General features: G+C 44.2%; 1 protein-coding gene across 8 annotated transcripts in view; it reads left to right on the forward strand.

The window, feature by feature from the left end:
* GRM5 (glutamate metabotropic receptor 5) overlaps positions 1 to 17,021 on the forward strand; it is a 517,392-nt gene that overhangs the window by 209,818 nt on the left and 290,553 nt on the right. For all 8 annotated transcript variants that reach the window (XM_077485011.1, XM_077485017.1, XM_077485010.1 and 5 more), the window contains exon 3: positions 10,432 to 10,681. In XM_077485011.1, coding sequence (XP_077341137.1) covers positions 10,432 to 10,681 — 250 coding nt within the window. The remainder of the gene's footprint in view (positions 1 to 10,431; positions 10,682 to 17,021) is intronic.

Consider the following 17,021-nt stretch of genomic DNA (forward strand, 5'->3'; position numbering starts at 1 on the left):
GTTGGAAACTGGTCGCAAGTTAAGGTGCCAAGCACATAACCCCCTTCACTACCAGAGTAACTGTCACCCCATGCCAAGTCACTCATTCCCTGGCTGGTTAGCTGCATAAGCAATGCCACATATGGTTGCCCATAGCAACAGCCTACGCAAGACAGCCAAATACATGCTAAACTAAAAAATACTGTATCTCTTTTAACCTACAATCTCCTTGTTACAAGCCCTGTTCTTTAGCTACGCCATGCAATATATCACTTAGAGAGACTTCAGACGAGGCATTTAAAGGAACACCAATAGTCTTTACTGAAGAAATGCAAGCATACCAGAACAGTCCTTGCAAAGCAATGTCTCATATAATCTCGTACAGAGGTTCTCTAGTTATCTTGGGTAATCATACCTAAGTAGCAGCAAGCCCATCGTTTTTAGAGGCAATAGTCCATTAAGGCAAATAATTCACAAGAGGTAGCAAGTATACTTAAAGTTGATAATTTTCAGTAAGTCTATACCTGGCAGTTAAGAATCCATAGATTTTCCAGGTTCCCAGCCCTTCAGCCTCCAGGAAGGATCTACCAGGTGTCAGTGAGTGGCAGGCAGTCGGGAGAGCTGGGGAGGCATGCGGACTGGGAGTGTGCAGTCTGAGATGGATGTAGAGCCAGCGGGAGAGACTGTGATGTCATGGGCAGTGGAGTCGGGCAGCTGTAGCCAGGAAGGCTGGCATGGCCTGCAGAGGACTGGCTGGGATCAGTAGTCCACCAAGGAGAGCTAGCATTTAACCAATTTAACCATTGCTGGCTACACCACAGGGGCCTGCGGTCCCTGCCTGAAAAAGGTATTTCTACAAAGCCTGGCTGGAACCAGAGTCAGGCCTATCCATGTGCTAGACTACAACTTTCAGCAGCCCCTACTGAGGTACCGCTACATGTGGATCTCCAGAAAATTGGCAGGATAATCTAGCCAATTAATTCCAAAGATCCACCACACATCTATAAGGTAACAATTGCCACCTGGCTGGCTCAGTTGACTTGAGGACACAAGTACAGATGAGGAAAAACAGGAACACAGAATGAAAAACACTTAAAAAAGAAGCTAAAAAAATGCAGCACAAACCGTGACGCATAGCATTGCTCAGGTGTGAAATGAATGCAAGCTAAATTTGTTACCGGGTAGAGTTTTATAGCAGTGGAGAATTTGTCCCAAAATCTTTTCTTCTCTTGCTAGAATTAAAAAAAAAACTTGTACACAGCCTGCTGTGCATGTAACACCTGTCACCCACCCCTGTTCTGCCCTGACACTTACCCTTAAAATGATAATGAGAAAAATTAGAAAGTCACCCCACAGATCAAAATTTGACCCTCTGATCCCAACTGTTTTCCATTATAAATTCTGCTACTTGCAAAGTTCATTTTCACCACTAGTAATTCTTTGAGACCCTGAAGTTGGCTACATCATTACTTAGATTTTTTTCATTCAGCCGGCACTACACAATCAGATGGTTAAATCTACCCCTGTGGCTATTGTAATCTGACAGCTGGCAGCAGCGACTGTCAGAATCCCCAAAAGGCGGCTGCACCTGATTGTATGTAGTTGCTGTCCGGTCAACAGTTTTGTGTTTGGCTCCTTTAATTTTGCACTTGAAAGTTGTCAGCTGGGAGGGTGGTGACAGGGTTAACCACATTGAAAATTTTGTTTGGGTCATCAGGACCTGGCCACAGTTTGCATAGTGTATGGCCAGATCTATGGTCACAACATTCACTTACATTTTTTGGGAGTCTGTGCATACTGGGGTCTGGGTCTTTTCCTGGAGAGGATTAGTCCAGCCTGGGGGGCACACTGCCCATCCAGGCAATGCTGCTATATTATTTGCTACATAAACTCACGCTGCTCAAAGATGAAACGCCATGATCTCCTCGTGCAGGGTGCTTGCTCAGTTGCAGCTGTAGCAATCAAGGAAAAAGAAATCCGGATGGCTGCACTCCAAAGCTGAGATGCAAAATGCCTTTATTCATATAAAATCATGAAGAGCACAACATATACAAGCAGGGGAGGTAAGGCTAACATGTTTCACACATAAACTGTGCCTTATCCTCTACTGCTTGTATATCTTGTGCTTTTCATGATTTTATACCAATAAAGGCATTTTGGATCTCAACTTTGGATTTTGTTTTCCTTGATTGCTATATGTCTGCCATTGAAAAACCTCAGGTGGGCAACCTGGGGGGCCTGGATGCTGAGACCCTGCACCTAGAGAGAGCTGACTGAGGGGGACTGTCTGCTGAAGATCTGGCCTGGTATTACCGGAGTAAGGTATCGTTTGGAAGTTGGAAGGAGGCAACCAGCTGTCCTTGGGCTTTGAGAGATTTTAGGGACCTTTGTCCTGTTGCCACCCCTCTGGTGCTAGAGAAAGTCAGCTGTGGGCCTGTTCAAAGTGGCGGCGGCTGGTGTCCTGAACAGTTTAGTCCACCCTGTTTTAATGGGGCTCTAACCTTGTGACTTTCTAATCAAAAGGCCAGTTTACTGTCCTTCAGACTTTAGGGGGGCTGGACTGTGGCCAGTGGGAACAGAAAATGCCCCATCATTGATGTCTGTGGGAGGAATGGAAGCCCCATCATTGTTGTCTGTAGGAGGAATGGTGCCCTATCATTGGTGTCAGTTAATAGAATAGGCCGAAGGGCCAGATAAAGGGAAGCAAAGTGTCAGGGCTGGCTTAGCTTTTCCTCCTCTGGGCTGGCCGCTCAGCTGTCGGCTAATTGCCAGCTCTCTTCTCTTTCCACAGTTACCAGCTGTTCCCGGTGATGCAGACCTGCCTATTTAAAGCCTTCCTGCTCACTTTTTCATTTGCCTTCACGTTGGTCACATCACAGGGAACCATCTCCTGCTGTTTGTTTCAAGACTGGCTTGCTGACATCCCACCTGGCTTCTTATCCTGCTTGCGGTTGCTCTCCTTGGATCCCCGTCTTCCGTCCTGGCTGATTACCCGATCTGGTTTATGAACTTTGGACTGGCTGACTACCCGATCTGGCTACAGGACTCTGGCTATGCTTGACTACGCTTTTTTCTATTTACCTTTTTATTTTTATTAATAAACAAGTGTGATTTGATTGTACTTCTGTCTCTGTCTGTTTCATGGTTCCTGACACAAAGGGCCACATCTGCCCCAGGGGTCACAGTTTGGAGACCACTACTCTAAAGGAAAGAGTTTGACATTACTGCTACTACTACTACCACTACTTCAAGGCTAAAGTCCACTGTTTTTTGCATGCATGGACTTTATTGCTGCTTTTCCATAAAGAATACTTAGCCCTTTGTTGTACATAGTTCTTGTTTTTGGAGTATCCCAATTAATTTCTTCTACCCTATCCAAGGTCTCCAAAAAAAACAAAAAAAAAACAAGAACAATAGCCTGCACTGATCATTGAGGAAATTTGGGAATGAGCCTGTGTGCCTGGCTGCAGGGGAAAAAGAGTAGGAGGAAGACCTCGACTGTATTCCTGCGGCTCCTACATGAGTAGCACTACATACCTTTTAAATATCCTATAAAAAAATTTTTTTGACTGGAGGTTTGTGTGCTTCATGTTTCAATACAATGTAAAATGCATGAAAAAAGTAGACAATGATATGACTAGGGTATTAAAGCGTCTCTGCTTCAAGCCAAAAAATAAATAAAAAATATCTGAAGAGGCCAGACAGGTTCAAATTACCGAACAGTAATTTATCTGGGCACACTCAGATGCATATAACTGTATGAATGTTGTTTTGTTTGTGCTGTAGGCGAGCGTCATTTAGTTGAAGTATAACTTGATTGTCTTCCTGTGGGGTATATGCTGTAATTTGCAATTGGAAAAGCTGCATTTTCGCTGACTTATCTCCAGACATCTCTGGGAACTAATATGCAATGTTGTTAAGCTTCCTATTAACCTTTTTTGTTGCGCCGTCAGACTCAAAACGCGAAAGTGAGCTGCTTATCTCCAGAAATCTCTTACCTAATAAGAAATATGGTTTGGCTTCCAACTGTACTTTTTTTTTTAAATATGCTGTCACAAGACAAAGTGATGGAGTGTGTTATCCGTGTTCAGAAAAGAACTGCAGGCAAAACACAAACCGTAATGAATATGTTAAGTGAAAAGCTATTTACCCGTCTTTATTGTTTCTGGATGCCCCGCAAAAGTTATGTTCCTTACATTTTTTTGGGCTTGTAGCAGGAGAGGAAGTCCGTCCGCCCCCGCCCCCATTAAAAATTAATTTTTCCTGGGTTCTGAAAAAGAAGTGGTCATTACACACAATGCAAGTCCATTGAGTTGCAATACTACCTTCAGCTAAAGGAAAGCAATTTGCGATTTGAAACCTTAACTACTTCCAGTTTGGGCCTTCTCTGGCACTTTTTTTTTTCATGTGTAATAATCAGTATTTTTTGCTAGAAAATGACTTAGAACCCCCCAAACATTATATTTTATATATTTTATATATATATATATATATATATATATATATATATATATATATATATATATGTTTAAAAGCAGAGGCATTAGAGAATAAACTGTTGGGTTTTGCTATTTTTTTTTTTATGTCACACAGTATTTACGCAGCTGTTTTGCAAAAGCATTTTTTGGGGAAAAAAAACAACTTTTTGGAACTGTAATGCAAAAGAAACCCAATACATAACCCAATTTTTTGTAAAATATAAAGGATGATGTTACGCCAAGTAAATAGATACCAAAAAATTTTGAAAAAACCACAGTAATGCATAAATTCATAACAAAAAAAATAAAAAAATAACAAGCAGCAACTCTCATGAGATATAGACACAGTTCAAATAATACAACTTTACAGATTTGCAATAATGAAGAAAAAAAGAGAAGAAAAAAAGGGAAAAAAGTCAACAAGTGATGTGATCTTGTCCGTGGTGTATAACCTCACCTTCCACCACCTTGACTCGTGATCAATGCATCAATGCCACCAGCAAAGAAAGGGTTAGGGTGTTAGGGTTAGGGTTAAGGGTTAGGGTTTAGGGTTTCCCCTTGAAAAACATGGTTAGGACTCAGGGATTGGAATAGGGACCTTCTCCAAAGGTCAAAGGTCAGCAGGCATGTCCCCAGAGGTCAAAGGTTAAGATGCATGGCCGACCCACCCCCACCAAAGTGTTCTGCCTACCCCAACTAAGTCTTTGAATGAACAAGTTGGGGAAAGCGCTTAGAAAAACTTGCTTACCAGCTCACATGGACCTCACCAGGAGGTCATTAGCGCCTGTGGCTGTATACCCCACCAGGGCCTTTAGTGTATCCGGAGACCTTCCACCATTGATGCACCAGATCAAAGTTTAACTGCAGCCATCTTTCCCCTACTTCCATTCAAAGTGCAGAATTTACATAGGATCTGAAAAGCAGGGGGCGGAGAGTTGAAGTTACATCAGTGAGAAGAGCCGTGAAAGCTGATTGGAGAGAAGGGACATGCCCCCTTCACTGAGTTGAGGCTGTCAATCACAAGCTGTGCCCTCCCCTGTCACCATTTTTCTCTTGGTGTCAGCAAAACTCCTCAGAAGTGGCACATGCTTATAGAAGAGGTAATGAAGCAGCAGACAGAAATGACACTTAGTGCTCTGGATTAAGACAAATACTTGCTATAGAGGCATAAGCTTTGTTCATATTTCATGTCTGAATTTAACAACTACTTAAAAGAGGAATGTGATGTGAATTTATGGGTCATTTTTTTATTGTGGTGATGACTGAACGTTTTTTTTTTTTGACTGGTCAATATGAAAAAACATAATACTATTGCATTCTCAATTTCAGCCAGCAGGTGGAACTTTAGTCTCCTTTTACATTTTCCATGCTCTTTTACTGCTTCTTTGATGTTAAAGTGGCTGAAAGTCCTTACATATACCCAGTGAAGTGACTGGCCTTAGGCAATACCCAGAGATTAAATAAATCCTCCTACATAAGTTGTACTGGTTTATCTGCGGTTTCCTCTTCACTACATCTGTTCAAAGTCCAGAATGAATAAAGCTTATCTTAGCTGTCCGAAAAAAAGGGGGTGAAAAGCTGATGTTACATTCTGCAGAGCTCAGTGAGGAGAGCTCTGAGAGTTAATTGGAGGGAAGGGACACACCCCTTTTCACACAACAAACAGGAACAGAGCTGAGGCTGTCAATCAGCTGGAGCTCCCTCCCCTGTCTCCTTTTCTTCTCTTGGTGTCAGGAAAACTTGTCAGAAGTGATTCATGCCGATAGCAAAGGAACAAATCAGCAGACAGAAATGACACTTAGTGCTCTTATTTTGACAAGTACACAATATGGAGGGATATTTTTTGTTCATATTTCATGTCTGAGGTTTACATCCACTTTAAATGCCTGTTGTGTACAAAATAGACACACTAAAGTGTCATATGTCATATTGGACAGCTCAGTCATAGTTACATAGTTAGCAACGTTGAATAAAGACACCAGTCCATCCAGTTCAACCTGAGTGAGTGTCTACAATTGTCCTTATCCCTGTACATCGCACACTCACATTGGTGCCTACCCTTAAGGAGCCCAAAATCCAAGGTCCCCATTCATATATTAGGGCCAATTTTTGGACAGAGGCCAATTGGCCTACTACCATGTCTTTGGGGTGTGGGGGGTGCTGGGGTGCCCGGGGGCCCACGTGGTCATGGGGAGGGCATGCAGGCTCCAGGCAGCTGGTGCCATGGTTGGAATTCGAACCAGCGACCCTTCTTACTGCCAGGTGAGAGTGCTAACCACTACACCACTGTGCCGCCCAAAGCTCTTTAGCTAGCTCATGGTGCTCTGGGAATCCTTTGTCATGTGTTAATTTGTTATAATTAAATGTTTATATATAATAATAATTCATATATTTACTGTCTGTGTGTATATACATACTGTATACATATGGTAAATGACCAGAGAATATTTCTTCAGGAGTTCCCTAAACAAATGTACAGAATGCCCATGCTGTTACCATGGTTACTAGAAGGCTATTTTTCTTTATTTTTTTTATTTATTTTACAGTTTTCTGAAAATCTTTGCTGACTGCAGGCTGAAATAGAAAGTAATTTTTGTTATCAGTAAATTACAAATTGGCTTGCGTAGCAAGAGAAAGCAAAGATAAATTATTATTGTAGCTAGTCATACACATTACATATTGTGTAGTATGTTTTCTGTAAGAAACTGTATTTTTTTTTTTTTTTTTAGTGGGTTAATACTATGGATGAGGCAAAATGAGCTGTTTTTATTTGCCTAAAGTTTTGGAACAAAAATGGAGATTTTTTTTTCATTTTGTCAATTTTTTTTTCTAACACCCTAGAGAATTAAATGGTGGTCCTTGCAATACTTTCTGTTGTATTTGCGCAGCGGTCTTACAAGAGCACTTTTTTTGGAAAAAATACACTTTTGTGAATTAAAAAAATAAGACAACAGTAAAGTTAACCCAATTTTGTTTATATTGTGAAATATAATGTTACGCCGAGTAAATTGATACCCAACATGTCACACTTCAAAATTGCGCCTGCTTGTGGAATGGAGACAAATTTTTACTCTTTTAAATCTCCATAGGCGACGTTTAAAAAATTCCATAGGTTGCATGTTTTGAGTTACAGAGGAGGGCTAGAATTATTGCTCTTACTCTACTGATCGCGGCGATATCTCACATGTATGGTTTGAACACCGTTTTCATATGCGGCCGCTGCTCACGTATGCGTTCTCTTCTGAGCTTGGCGGGACGAAGCCTGTTTAAAAAAAAAAATTGTATTATTATTTATTTTACCTTTTATTTTTACACTGTTCTTAAAGAAAAAAAAAAGTGTCACTTTTATTCCTATTACAAGGAATATAAACAGCAATTTTTCATCCACTTCCAGAGATATAAAAGGAAGTAAGAGATCTCTTCAAAGCAGGGCACTAGCCCCTCTAATGCCGCGTACACACGATCAAACAATCGGGTGGAAAAGTCCGGCAAACTTAAGTCCGCCGGACAATCCCCCCGTGTGTAGCCTCCGGCATACTTTTTTGACCCGAAAGTACGGCGGACTTAGAAAGTAGTTTTGCACTCCAATCTTCCCACCGGACTCGCATTTCGGCGGACAATCTGGCCGTGTGTATGCCAGTCCGCCGTACTTTTGAAATTAACAGACTTTTCCCGCCCGGAGAAAAGTCTGCTCATTTCGAGCGGGTCTCCAGGTAGGCGGGGCCCGCGAAGGAGATGTCACTGGCCCCGCCACCTGGTATGGACTTAAAGGGGAACCCCAACGCCGAAAAATTCGGCGTGGGGGTCCCCCCCAGGTCCACATCAGACCCTTGTCCAAGCATGCTACCCGGCCGGCCAGGAAAGGGGGGGACGAGCGAGCGCCCCCCCCCCCCCCCCCTCCGAGCCGTACCAGGCGGCGTGCCCTCAACATGGGGGGTGCCTTGGGGAAGGGGGGGAAGCGCGCCCCCCCACCCCAAAGCACCTTGTTCCCAGAAGACCGGAAGAGGGGGACAAGACCCCCGAAGTCGGAAGAAGAGGGTGGCGGCGAGGAAGAAAGCCAGGCTCCTCCACTAGCAAAAGAGCTAGAAGAAGATAGTGGAGGAGTCCGGCGAGAAGACCCCCGAAGACGGAAGACCCCCGGAGCTGTGCAATAAACTATTTTATCTTGTGTGTTGTGTTTTTTTTTGTACTTTATTTTACAGGTGAATGGGTAGGGATACATTGTACCCCATACTCATTCACATAGGGTGGGGGGGCTGGTATCCGGGGGCCCCCTTATTAAAGGGGGCTCCCGGATTCCGATAAGCCCCCCGCCCGCAGACCCCGACAACCAATGGCCAGGGTTGTCGGGAAGAGGCCCTTGTCCTCATCAACATGGGGCCCCCCCTTCCCCAAGGCACCCCCCATGTTGAGGGCACGCGGCCTGGTACGGCTCGGAGGGGGGGGGCGCTCGCTCGTCCCCCCTTTCCTGGCCGGCCGGACTGCGTGCTCAGACAAGGGTCTGATGTGGACCGGGGGGACCCCACGCCGATTTTTTCCGGCGTTGGGGTTCCCCTTTAAGTCCATACCAGGTGGCGGGGCCAGTGACGTCTCCTTCGCGGGCCCCGCCTACCTGGAGACGCACTCGAAATGAGCGGACTTTCCTCCGTGTGTGTGGGCGAGTCCGTTCATTTCAAAAGTAGGGCGGATAGTACAGCGGACTTAGTACGCCGTATTAGTCCGCTAAAAAAAGTGCCGTGTGTGGGCAAGTAGCCCGTTCGGAAAGTCCGACGGACAGTCTGGCGGGAAGTATGCCAGACTAAGTCCGTCGGATAGTCCGCTACGTGTGTACGCGGCATTAGATATCCTCCTTGAAGATTCCTCCCACATTCTATATATATATATATATTTAAAAAAAAGATTTAGAATCATTATTATTATTATTATTATCATTATTATAATATAGGGTATCTATATCCACTTCAGCTCCAGAAGACTTTACCCCCTTTATGACCAGGCTATTTTTGGCACTGGGGTTTTTATTTTTTTATTATATAAATGAAAAAGGATCAAAAGTTTTCAAAAACTAACCAATTTTTTTAACTTTCTGCTATAAAACATATACAATATATATATTTTTTTAAATAAAATCAAATTTCTTAAAATTTTTTGCCCAAAATGTATTCTGCTACAGGTTTTTGGTAAAAAAAAAACAATCCCAATAAGTGTATATTGATTGGTTATATTGATTGGTTTGCGTGGAAGTTATAGCATCTACAAACTATGGTATATACAGTATACTGGAATAGTTATTTATTTATTTTTTATGTTACTAATGGCAGTGAGCAGCAAGTTATTATGGGACTGTCATAGTGAGGCAGACAATCTTACACTAACTGACACTTGGGGGAACTGACTGACTGCCACTGACATCACCAGTGACGCTAATTTGGTGATTGGTACTAATAATATATACCGTCACTGTACTAATGACACTGGCTGGGAAGGGGCTAACATTCCGGTTAATCGAGGGGTTAAATATGTGCCTAACAAGTGTTACTTTGTGTAATGTATGCTGCTTTTTACTAAAAATCTCTTTGTTTCTTCCCCTTGCTTTGCAGGGAGAAGAAACAGAGAGATTGTTCTCACTGTGTAGAGGCCTGTGTTGATTGTCAGCACAGGGATCTGGGTTGTGATTGGACACAGCTGATCAGCAGGTCCTGGCCATGAATCAAAGGCCAGGACCTGCCTGTCTGCAGTACATTGCAGTTGAGTGGTCCAGAACTGTATATATATATATAGGATTGGAGAGACTCTAGAGAAGTCCTGGAGGCAAGCATTGGAACAGGTGACAAGGAAGCTAGAGAGCAGGAGGTCTGGGGGAGAATCAAAGAGGGTGGTTTGGGTGATATTTTGAGGTTGGTTGTGGCATTTACTTATCGTTAGGGCCAGTATTGAATCAGAATTACTCAATTGTTATTTTATTTTTCTCTAGGTAACTATGGGGAAAGAGGGATGGAAGCATTTAAAGACATGTCAGCCAAGGATGGTGTCTGCATTGCCCATTCGTACAAGATCTACAGTAATGCCGGGGAGCAGAACTTTGACAAGCTGTTGAAGAAACTACGGAGTCACCTTCCCAAAGCCAGGGTGGTTGTCTGTTTCTGCGAAGGAATGACAGTGCGAGGACTTCTAATGGCAATGAGACGTCAGGGGATAGTTGGGGAGTTCCTTCTTCTTGGCAGGTAGGTCCTTTCCCTATATACCTTTTATACTATAGTATAACTAGAGGAGAAAGTAGAAAGCACAGCCAAACTCTGGGCCTATGAGATCAGGGGGCCCAGTAGAGCAACTCTTATGCCGTGTACACACAGTCGGACTTTCCAGCAGAAAAAGTTCAATGGAGTCTTTTCATCAGATATTCCGATTGTGTGTGGGCCTCATTTTTCGAAAAAATTCTGATGGACCTATAAATAGAACATGTTTTAAATCTTTCCAATGGAATCAATTCCTTTTGGGAAAACCGTTCGTCTGTATGCTGTTCCGACGGACCAAAAACTACGCATGCTGTGAAGCAAGTACGAGACGGCAGCTATTGGCTACTGGCTATTGAACTTTTTCTAGTCCCATTGTACGTGTTGTACGTCACTGCGTTCTAGACGATCAGACTTTGGTGTGATTGTGTGTGGGCAAGACCGTTTCAGCAGAACTCCGTCGGAAAAACCTTCAGAGTTTATTCCAAAGGGAAAACTGGTTGTGTGTACACGGCATTATCCTTAATTTTCCTTCTTTGTGCTCATTTCAAATTCTTTATAAGCCATTTATTTTTTAATTTTATATTTATGGTCTATTGCACAAAATCAATATTCTATTCTTCTGTCAAGTAGACGTTACAGAAGGTGCAAGAGTAAACTTCACTTCACTTTCTCTATATAAACTTGGCTTAGCAGCTGTGTCATGCTAGCATGTGCTAGATTCTACCATATACATTCCCTTTCCTCCTTTTTCACTTTGTCAAAGAAGCAAGTCCCTAGCAAATAACAAACTAAGCATTTCCTCCTTCAAGCTACTAATTAAAATCAGGTCAGTAACAAGTCAGACTAACAAGGTGCTCTGATACCCTTTTGGTGTTTTGTCAGCAGTCAGCCTTTTCACCCAGCAGTAATATCCCACAACAAAGAGAGAAAAAGCTCTGAGCATCAGTCAGCACACATATACCAGGGTTCTTCAAAATGTTTTGCCCTATTTTTAACTAAAGTTCTATATTCTGTGGAAACTTTTTGAAGACCCCTCCTATAAAGAAAGATATGGACGCAACAATAGAGGCTTTATCCTACCCAAAGCTCTACAAAGCCTCCAGGTCCCAGACAGAACTTTTTCTAAGCGAAAAACAAAACAGCTTGCCATATAAATGAAAGGCTGTATGTGGCCATGCACTTATACACATCAATCATTCTTTGGGGAGTAATACCCGGGAGTTGGCTCTTGCTTTTCCCCTGTCTGTGTTCACCTGTTAGCTGATTGAGCTGGTCAGTCACCTGATATAAGCAAATCACTCTATCCCTCGCTTGTAATAGAGACAGACTTACCTGCATTGTTCTAGTTTAAGCTTCCCGTTAGTCTGCCTTGCTTGCTGTTGGATCTCCTGTGTAGGACCCGGATTGGATACTGGACCATCACCTGAACTCAGCCTGCCTTTTACCTGGAACGGATACTGGATTATCCCCTGAACTCAGCCTGCCTTATTACCTGAACTGCCTTTGAACCACGCTATCTGTCTGCTAAACTGCAAATACCTGTTTGCTTTGCTCAGTTTGCATCTGCCCTGGCGTGGTGGCTAGACACTATAGCATTGTGTATAGGTCCTGGGGGCAACCAAGTACTGGTAGGCCTGCTTTTCTTAAGGGAAAGGGTTCTACTATAGGTGAAGCACACAGTAGCCAGTTATAGTGTCTGACCACCTGTGTTGGGGTAGACGTGACATTTGTGACAGTTAGACATGCATTCATAGGTAAATGCTGAAGAGCACAGATGTGTACAACCATTCACTTGTAATATTTGTTTTCTCAAAATCCTAAAAGGTTCTGTTCTTAGTTCTGGAGCCCAGAGACTTTGTAGAGCTTTGTGTGAAAAAGTCTCCATAAGTCCAAGAGAGAGAAAGAGCCCTTCGTATCAAACTAATAATGGGGTCTGGCTAGCAGGTAAGATGCAGACCTAACAATAGAGGCTCTATCCTACCCAAAGCTATTTAACCACTTGCCGACCGCTGTCGGCATATATACTTCGTGACTGTGCCCGCGGGACCCGCGGACTCAACAGTGCTCTGGTCAAGAAGGGGGTAAATCCTTCCGTTGCTGAAGTGGTTAAAGGCTCCAGGACCCAGAACTTTTTAAGATTTTGAGAAAACAAAAAGCTTCCCATACAAATGAATGGCTGTAAGCGACCATGTTCTTGTAAACATCTTGGATTTGTATTCAGAAAATATGCTGGATGCTAATGCAAAGAAGCATTAGCGTTTACAAGAGCAGGGGCGTGTACAACCATTCACTTGTATGGATCATTTTTATTTGTTTAGAATCCTAAAAAGTTCTGTTCCGAGTTCTGGAGCCCAGAAGCTTTGTAGAGCTTTGGGTGCAATAAAGCCTTCTTAGGTCCACATCTTACCTGGTAGCCAGTGTAAGTTCCATGTGAATGAACAATTATCATTTTTTATAGCTGCAGCATTTAATGCAGAGACTGTGTAGAGATGTAGAGATGTAGAGAGACTGCAGAATGTAACTGCACATCATTTCGCAATGGAAAATCACTAGAACCTTCCAGAGTTTACGGGAAAACCTTTGTCCCACACACACACCTACACTCAAAAATAATCCTCTGATGCAGAGAAAAGGGGGGGGGGGGGGTAGATCACACATTGCTGATCCGAACGTCTATACCTCAGAGTCCTTCTGTTTCTCAAAAGACCCCAACAGGTGATACTAAAAATTAACTTCCATCCTGCCTAAACGAATCAACAACCAGAATTGCAGTGATGCTCGATTTAATTAGAGAAAATTAGATTAGCCTGAAAGAAGTTAAATTGCCTTTCAGCACATGAAGTGAATCCTTCGCCCATTACACTAATTATGTCAGTCAGCAACGTACAAACTTAGGTTCTTATACAGCTGTTCATTTCTTGGGAAATGCAAAGTACTTAAAGAGACTCTCCAGTCAAAAGAAAAAGGTTTTCAAGATGACAAATAATCACTTTGGCTGTTCAGGTAGTGACTGGATGTACAATTTGTACCAGCTTACTCTACTATATCTACACTACTGTATTTTCATATACAAATTTGTAGGTTCTTGCTCTGGTGACTATCTGAACAGCGTTAAATTCAGTCTTCTTACTCAATGACTACTGACGTAAATCCGTTGTTTTAAAACCCATACTTTTCTTTTAGATAGTGTAGGGAAGGGTTAACACCCCTATAATTTTTTTTTTTTTTCCTGCTTGTGTCCTGTTGGGTATCCTTTACTGGAGACACAGCAGGATGTAAGAGAACATCTCTCCAAAGCAAAAGGATATCCTTTCTTGACACTTTTATCCATTGGAATATTAATCTTCGCCTCTTCCAACAACCCAAAAATGTTGGATTTTCCATCAGGTTCTATACAAGACACAATGGTCACCAATAATGAGGGTGAATCTCTTGCGACCAAGGAGCAACGAGGCGGTGGAGTGTGGGCTAGTTGAGTTTTGATGGGATGGGTGTCATTCTTTCAAGAGAGCCTTACTTTCATATGTATGTAAAAAAAAATAATGTAATGATTTTTTGGTAGAATGTTTGGTATTCAGAACTGTAGGCCTATTCTAAAGTGCTAACATGATGCTAGATTTGCTATAGACCGCAATATAAACATATAATGTAAAATAAAAAGGCATGTACTTTGATCATACTCTTTCTATCCAAGTAGGGCTCTTGGTATAGTTTGAGTATAGGTCAGAGACCTGTGTTTGCTTTTAATTGATATTGAGTATAGGTCAGCCTTAAAGCTGACTGCAAGTATGAGGGGCAGACTGCTGATTTGATTTGGTTTCAGTCATCTGTGTTGCGTCATCCACAGTTCTAACATCCATCCCATTCAGCATTCAATAAAAGCTTGATAATGCTCTCAAGAAACCCTAATCTGACAGTCAACTTGCAGATCCTAAATACATCCAATGAATACCCAGTATTGTTCCTTCGCATTTTTAGAAAATGTTTCTCCAAAGTAAAGGGTTCAACTATGAACAGAATATGTACTCATGTACTTTGTGTGGACATGTAGAAGAGAAACTGAGTACCATAAAAACAACTCAATTATGTACCATTAAAAATCTATTACACAACATTAAAAATTACTCTCCACATAGGGGTTCACAGCATGCAAAGATTCCGATTACAGTTCACATGTGAACTCAATGTGTTTTAGGAATCCTTCTTCAGGAGTACATGTGACATAATCTAGGAGGTACAATTATATGCATTCAGTAATGCCGCATACACACGATCAGACTATCTGGCGGACTTAGTCTGGCGGACAAACCGCCGGATAGTCCGCCGGACTTTCCGAACGAGCGGACCTGCCCACACACGAGCGGACTTTTGAAATGAACGGACTTACCCACACAAGGAGGAAAGTCCGTTCATTTTGAACGCGGCTCCAGGTAACCGGGACTAGTGAAGGAATTCAATGTCGCTGCCTACGGCGGCAAGATTGACACGTCGCTGGCCCCGTTACCTGGTATGGACTTAAAGGGGAAGCCCTACGCCAAAAAAATGGCATGGGGGTCCCCCCAGGTCCATATCAGACCCGTATCCGAGCACGCTACCCGGCCGGTCAGGAAAGGAGGTGGGGACGGGCGAGCGCCCCCCCCCCCCCGAGCTGTACCAGGCCACGTGCCCTCAACATGGGGGGGTGCTTTGGGGAAAGGGGGGCCACCTCCCACCCCAAAGCACCTTGTCCCCATGTTGATGAGGACAAGGGCTACTTCCCGACAACCCTGGCTGCTGGTTGTCGGGGTCTACGGGCGGGGGGCTTATCGGAATCCAGGAGCCCCCCTTAATAAGGGGACCCCCAGATACCAGCCCCCCACCCTATGTGAATGAGTATGCTCATTCACCTGTGAAAAAATGTAAATAAAACACAACACACAAGGGTTAAAAAGAATTATATAACACAGCTACAGGGGTCTTCTTCCGTCTTTAGGGGTCTTCTTGTCGGACTCCTCTGCTATCTTCTGTTAGCTCTTTTACTAGCGGAGGAGCCCGGCTTTCTTCTTCGCTGCCGCCCGGGGTCTTGTCCCCCTCTTCGGAGTCTTGTCCCCCTCTTTGGTTGTTCTTTTACAAGCGGTGGCCTGGTCTTCTATCGCCGCCGCTGCCACCACCTTCTCTTCTTCTTGTTCTTCTTCTTCCTTGAGATGTTGACTCGTCACTCTCTCTGGCTGCAATGACAGGGACGCGGTGTGCGGCGACTTATACAGGGACATTGCCGGGTGATGTCCCCGCCCATTATGATGTCACAGTCCCAGAGGATGCTCACAATGGGCGCGGACATCACCCGGTAACCCCGCCCATTGTCCCTATATAAGTCGCCACGCAAGCCTTCCCTGTCATTACGGCCAGAGACAGTGACGGGTCAACATCTCAAGGAAGAAGACGAGAAGAACAGAAGGCGGCAAAGACAGCGGCGATAGAAGACTGGGCCACCGCCAGTAAAAGAGCTGGAAGAAGGAGCGAAGGCCTGGCAAGAAGAACCTAAGAGGGGGACAAGACCCCCGGGCGGTGGCGAAGAAGAAAGCCGGGCTCCTCCGCTAGTAAAAGAGCTAGCAGAAGATAGCGGAGGAGTCCGGCGAGAAGACCCCCGAAGACGGAAGAAGACCCCCGGAGCTGTGTCATAAATTATATTTAACCCTTGTGCGTTGTGTTTTATTTACATTTTTTCCACAGGTGAATGGGTAGGGGTACATTGTACCCCATACTCATTCACATAGGGTGGGGGGCCGGTATCTGGAGGCCCCCTTATTAAAGGGGGCTCCCGGATTCCGATATGCCCCCCACCCGCAGACCCCGACAACCAACGGCCAGGGTTGTCGAGAAGAGCCCCTTGTCCTCATCAACTTGGGGACAAGGTGCTTTGGGGTGGGGGGTCCGTGTGGCCCCCCTTTCCCCAAAGCACCCCCCATGTTGAGGGCACGCGGCTTGGTACGGCTCAGGTGGGGGGGGCGCTCGCTTGTCCCCACCCCCTTTCCTGACCGGCCAGGCTGCGTGCTCGGATAAGGGTCTGATATGGACTTTGGGGGGACCCCCACGCCGTTTTTTTCGGTGTAGGGCTTCCCCTTTAATTCCATACCAGGTGACGGGGCCAGCAGCGTGTCAATTTCGCCACCGTGGGCGGCGACATTGACTTCCTTCGCTAGTCCCGGTTACCTGGAGCCGCGTTCAAAATTAACGGACTTTCCTCCATGTGCGGGAAAGTCCATTCATTTCAAAAGTACGGCGGACTAGCACACAGATGGCCGGATTGTCCGCCGGACTCACAGTCCGGCAGACAGTTCTTGAGTCA

The sequence above is a fragment of the Lithobates pipiens genome, unplaced genomic scaffold (assembly GCF_037356315.1).
Source record: "Lithobates pipiens isolate NorthernLeopardFrog02 unplaced genomic scaffold, aLitPip1_a1.2 Scaffold_17, whole genome shotgun sequence".
Taxonomy (NCBI): domain Eukaryota; kingdom Metazoa; phylum Chordata; class Amphibia; order Anura; family Ranidae; genus Lithobates; species Lithobates pipiens.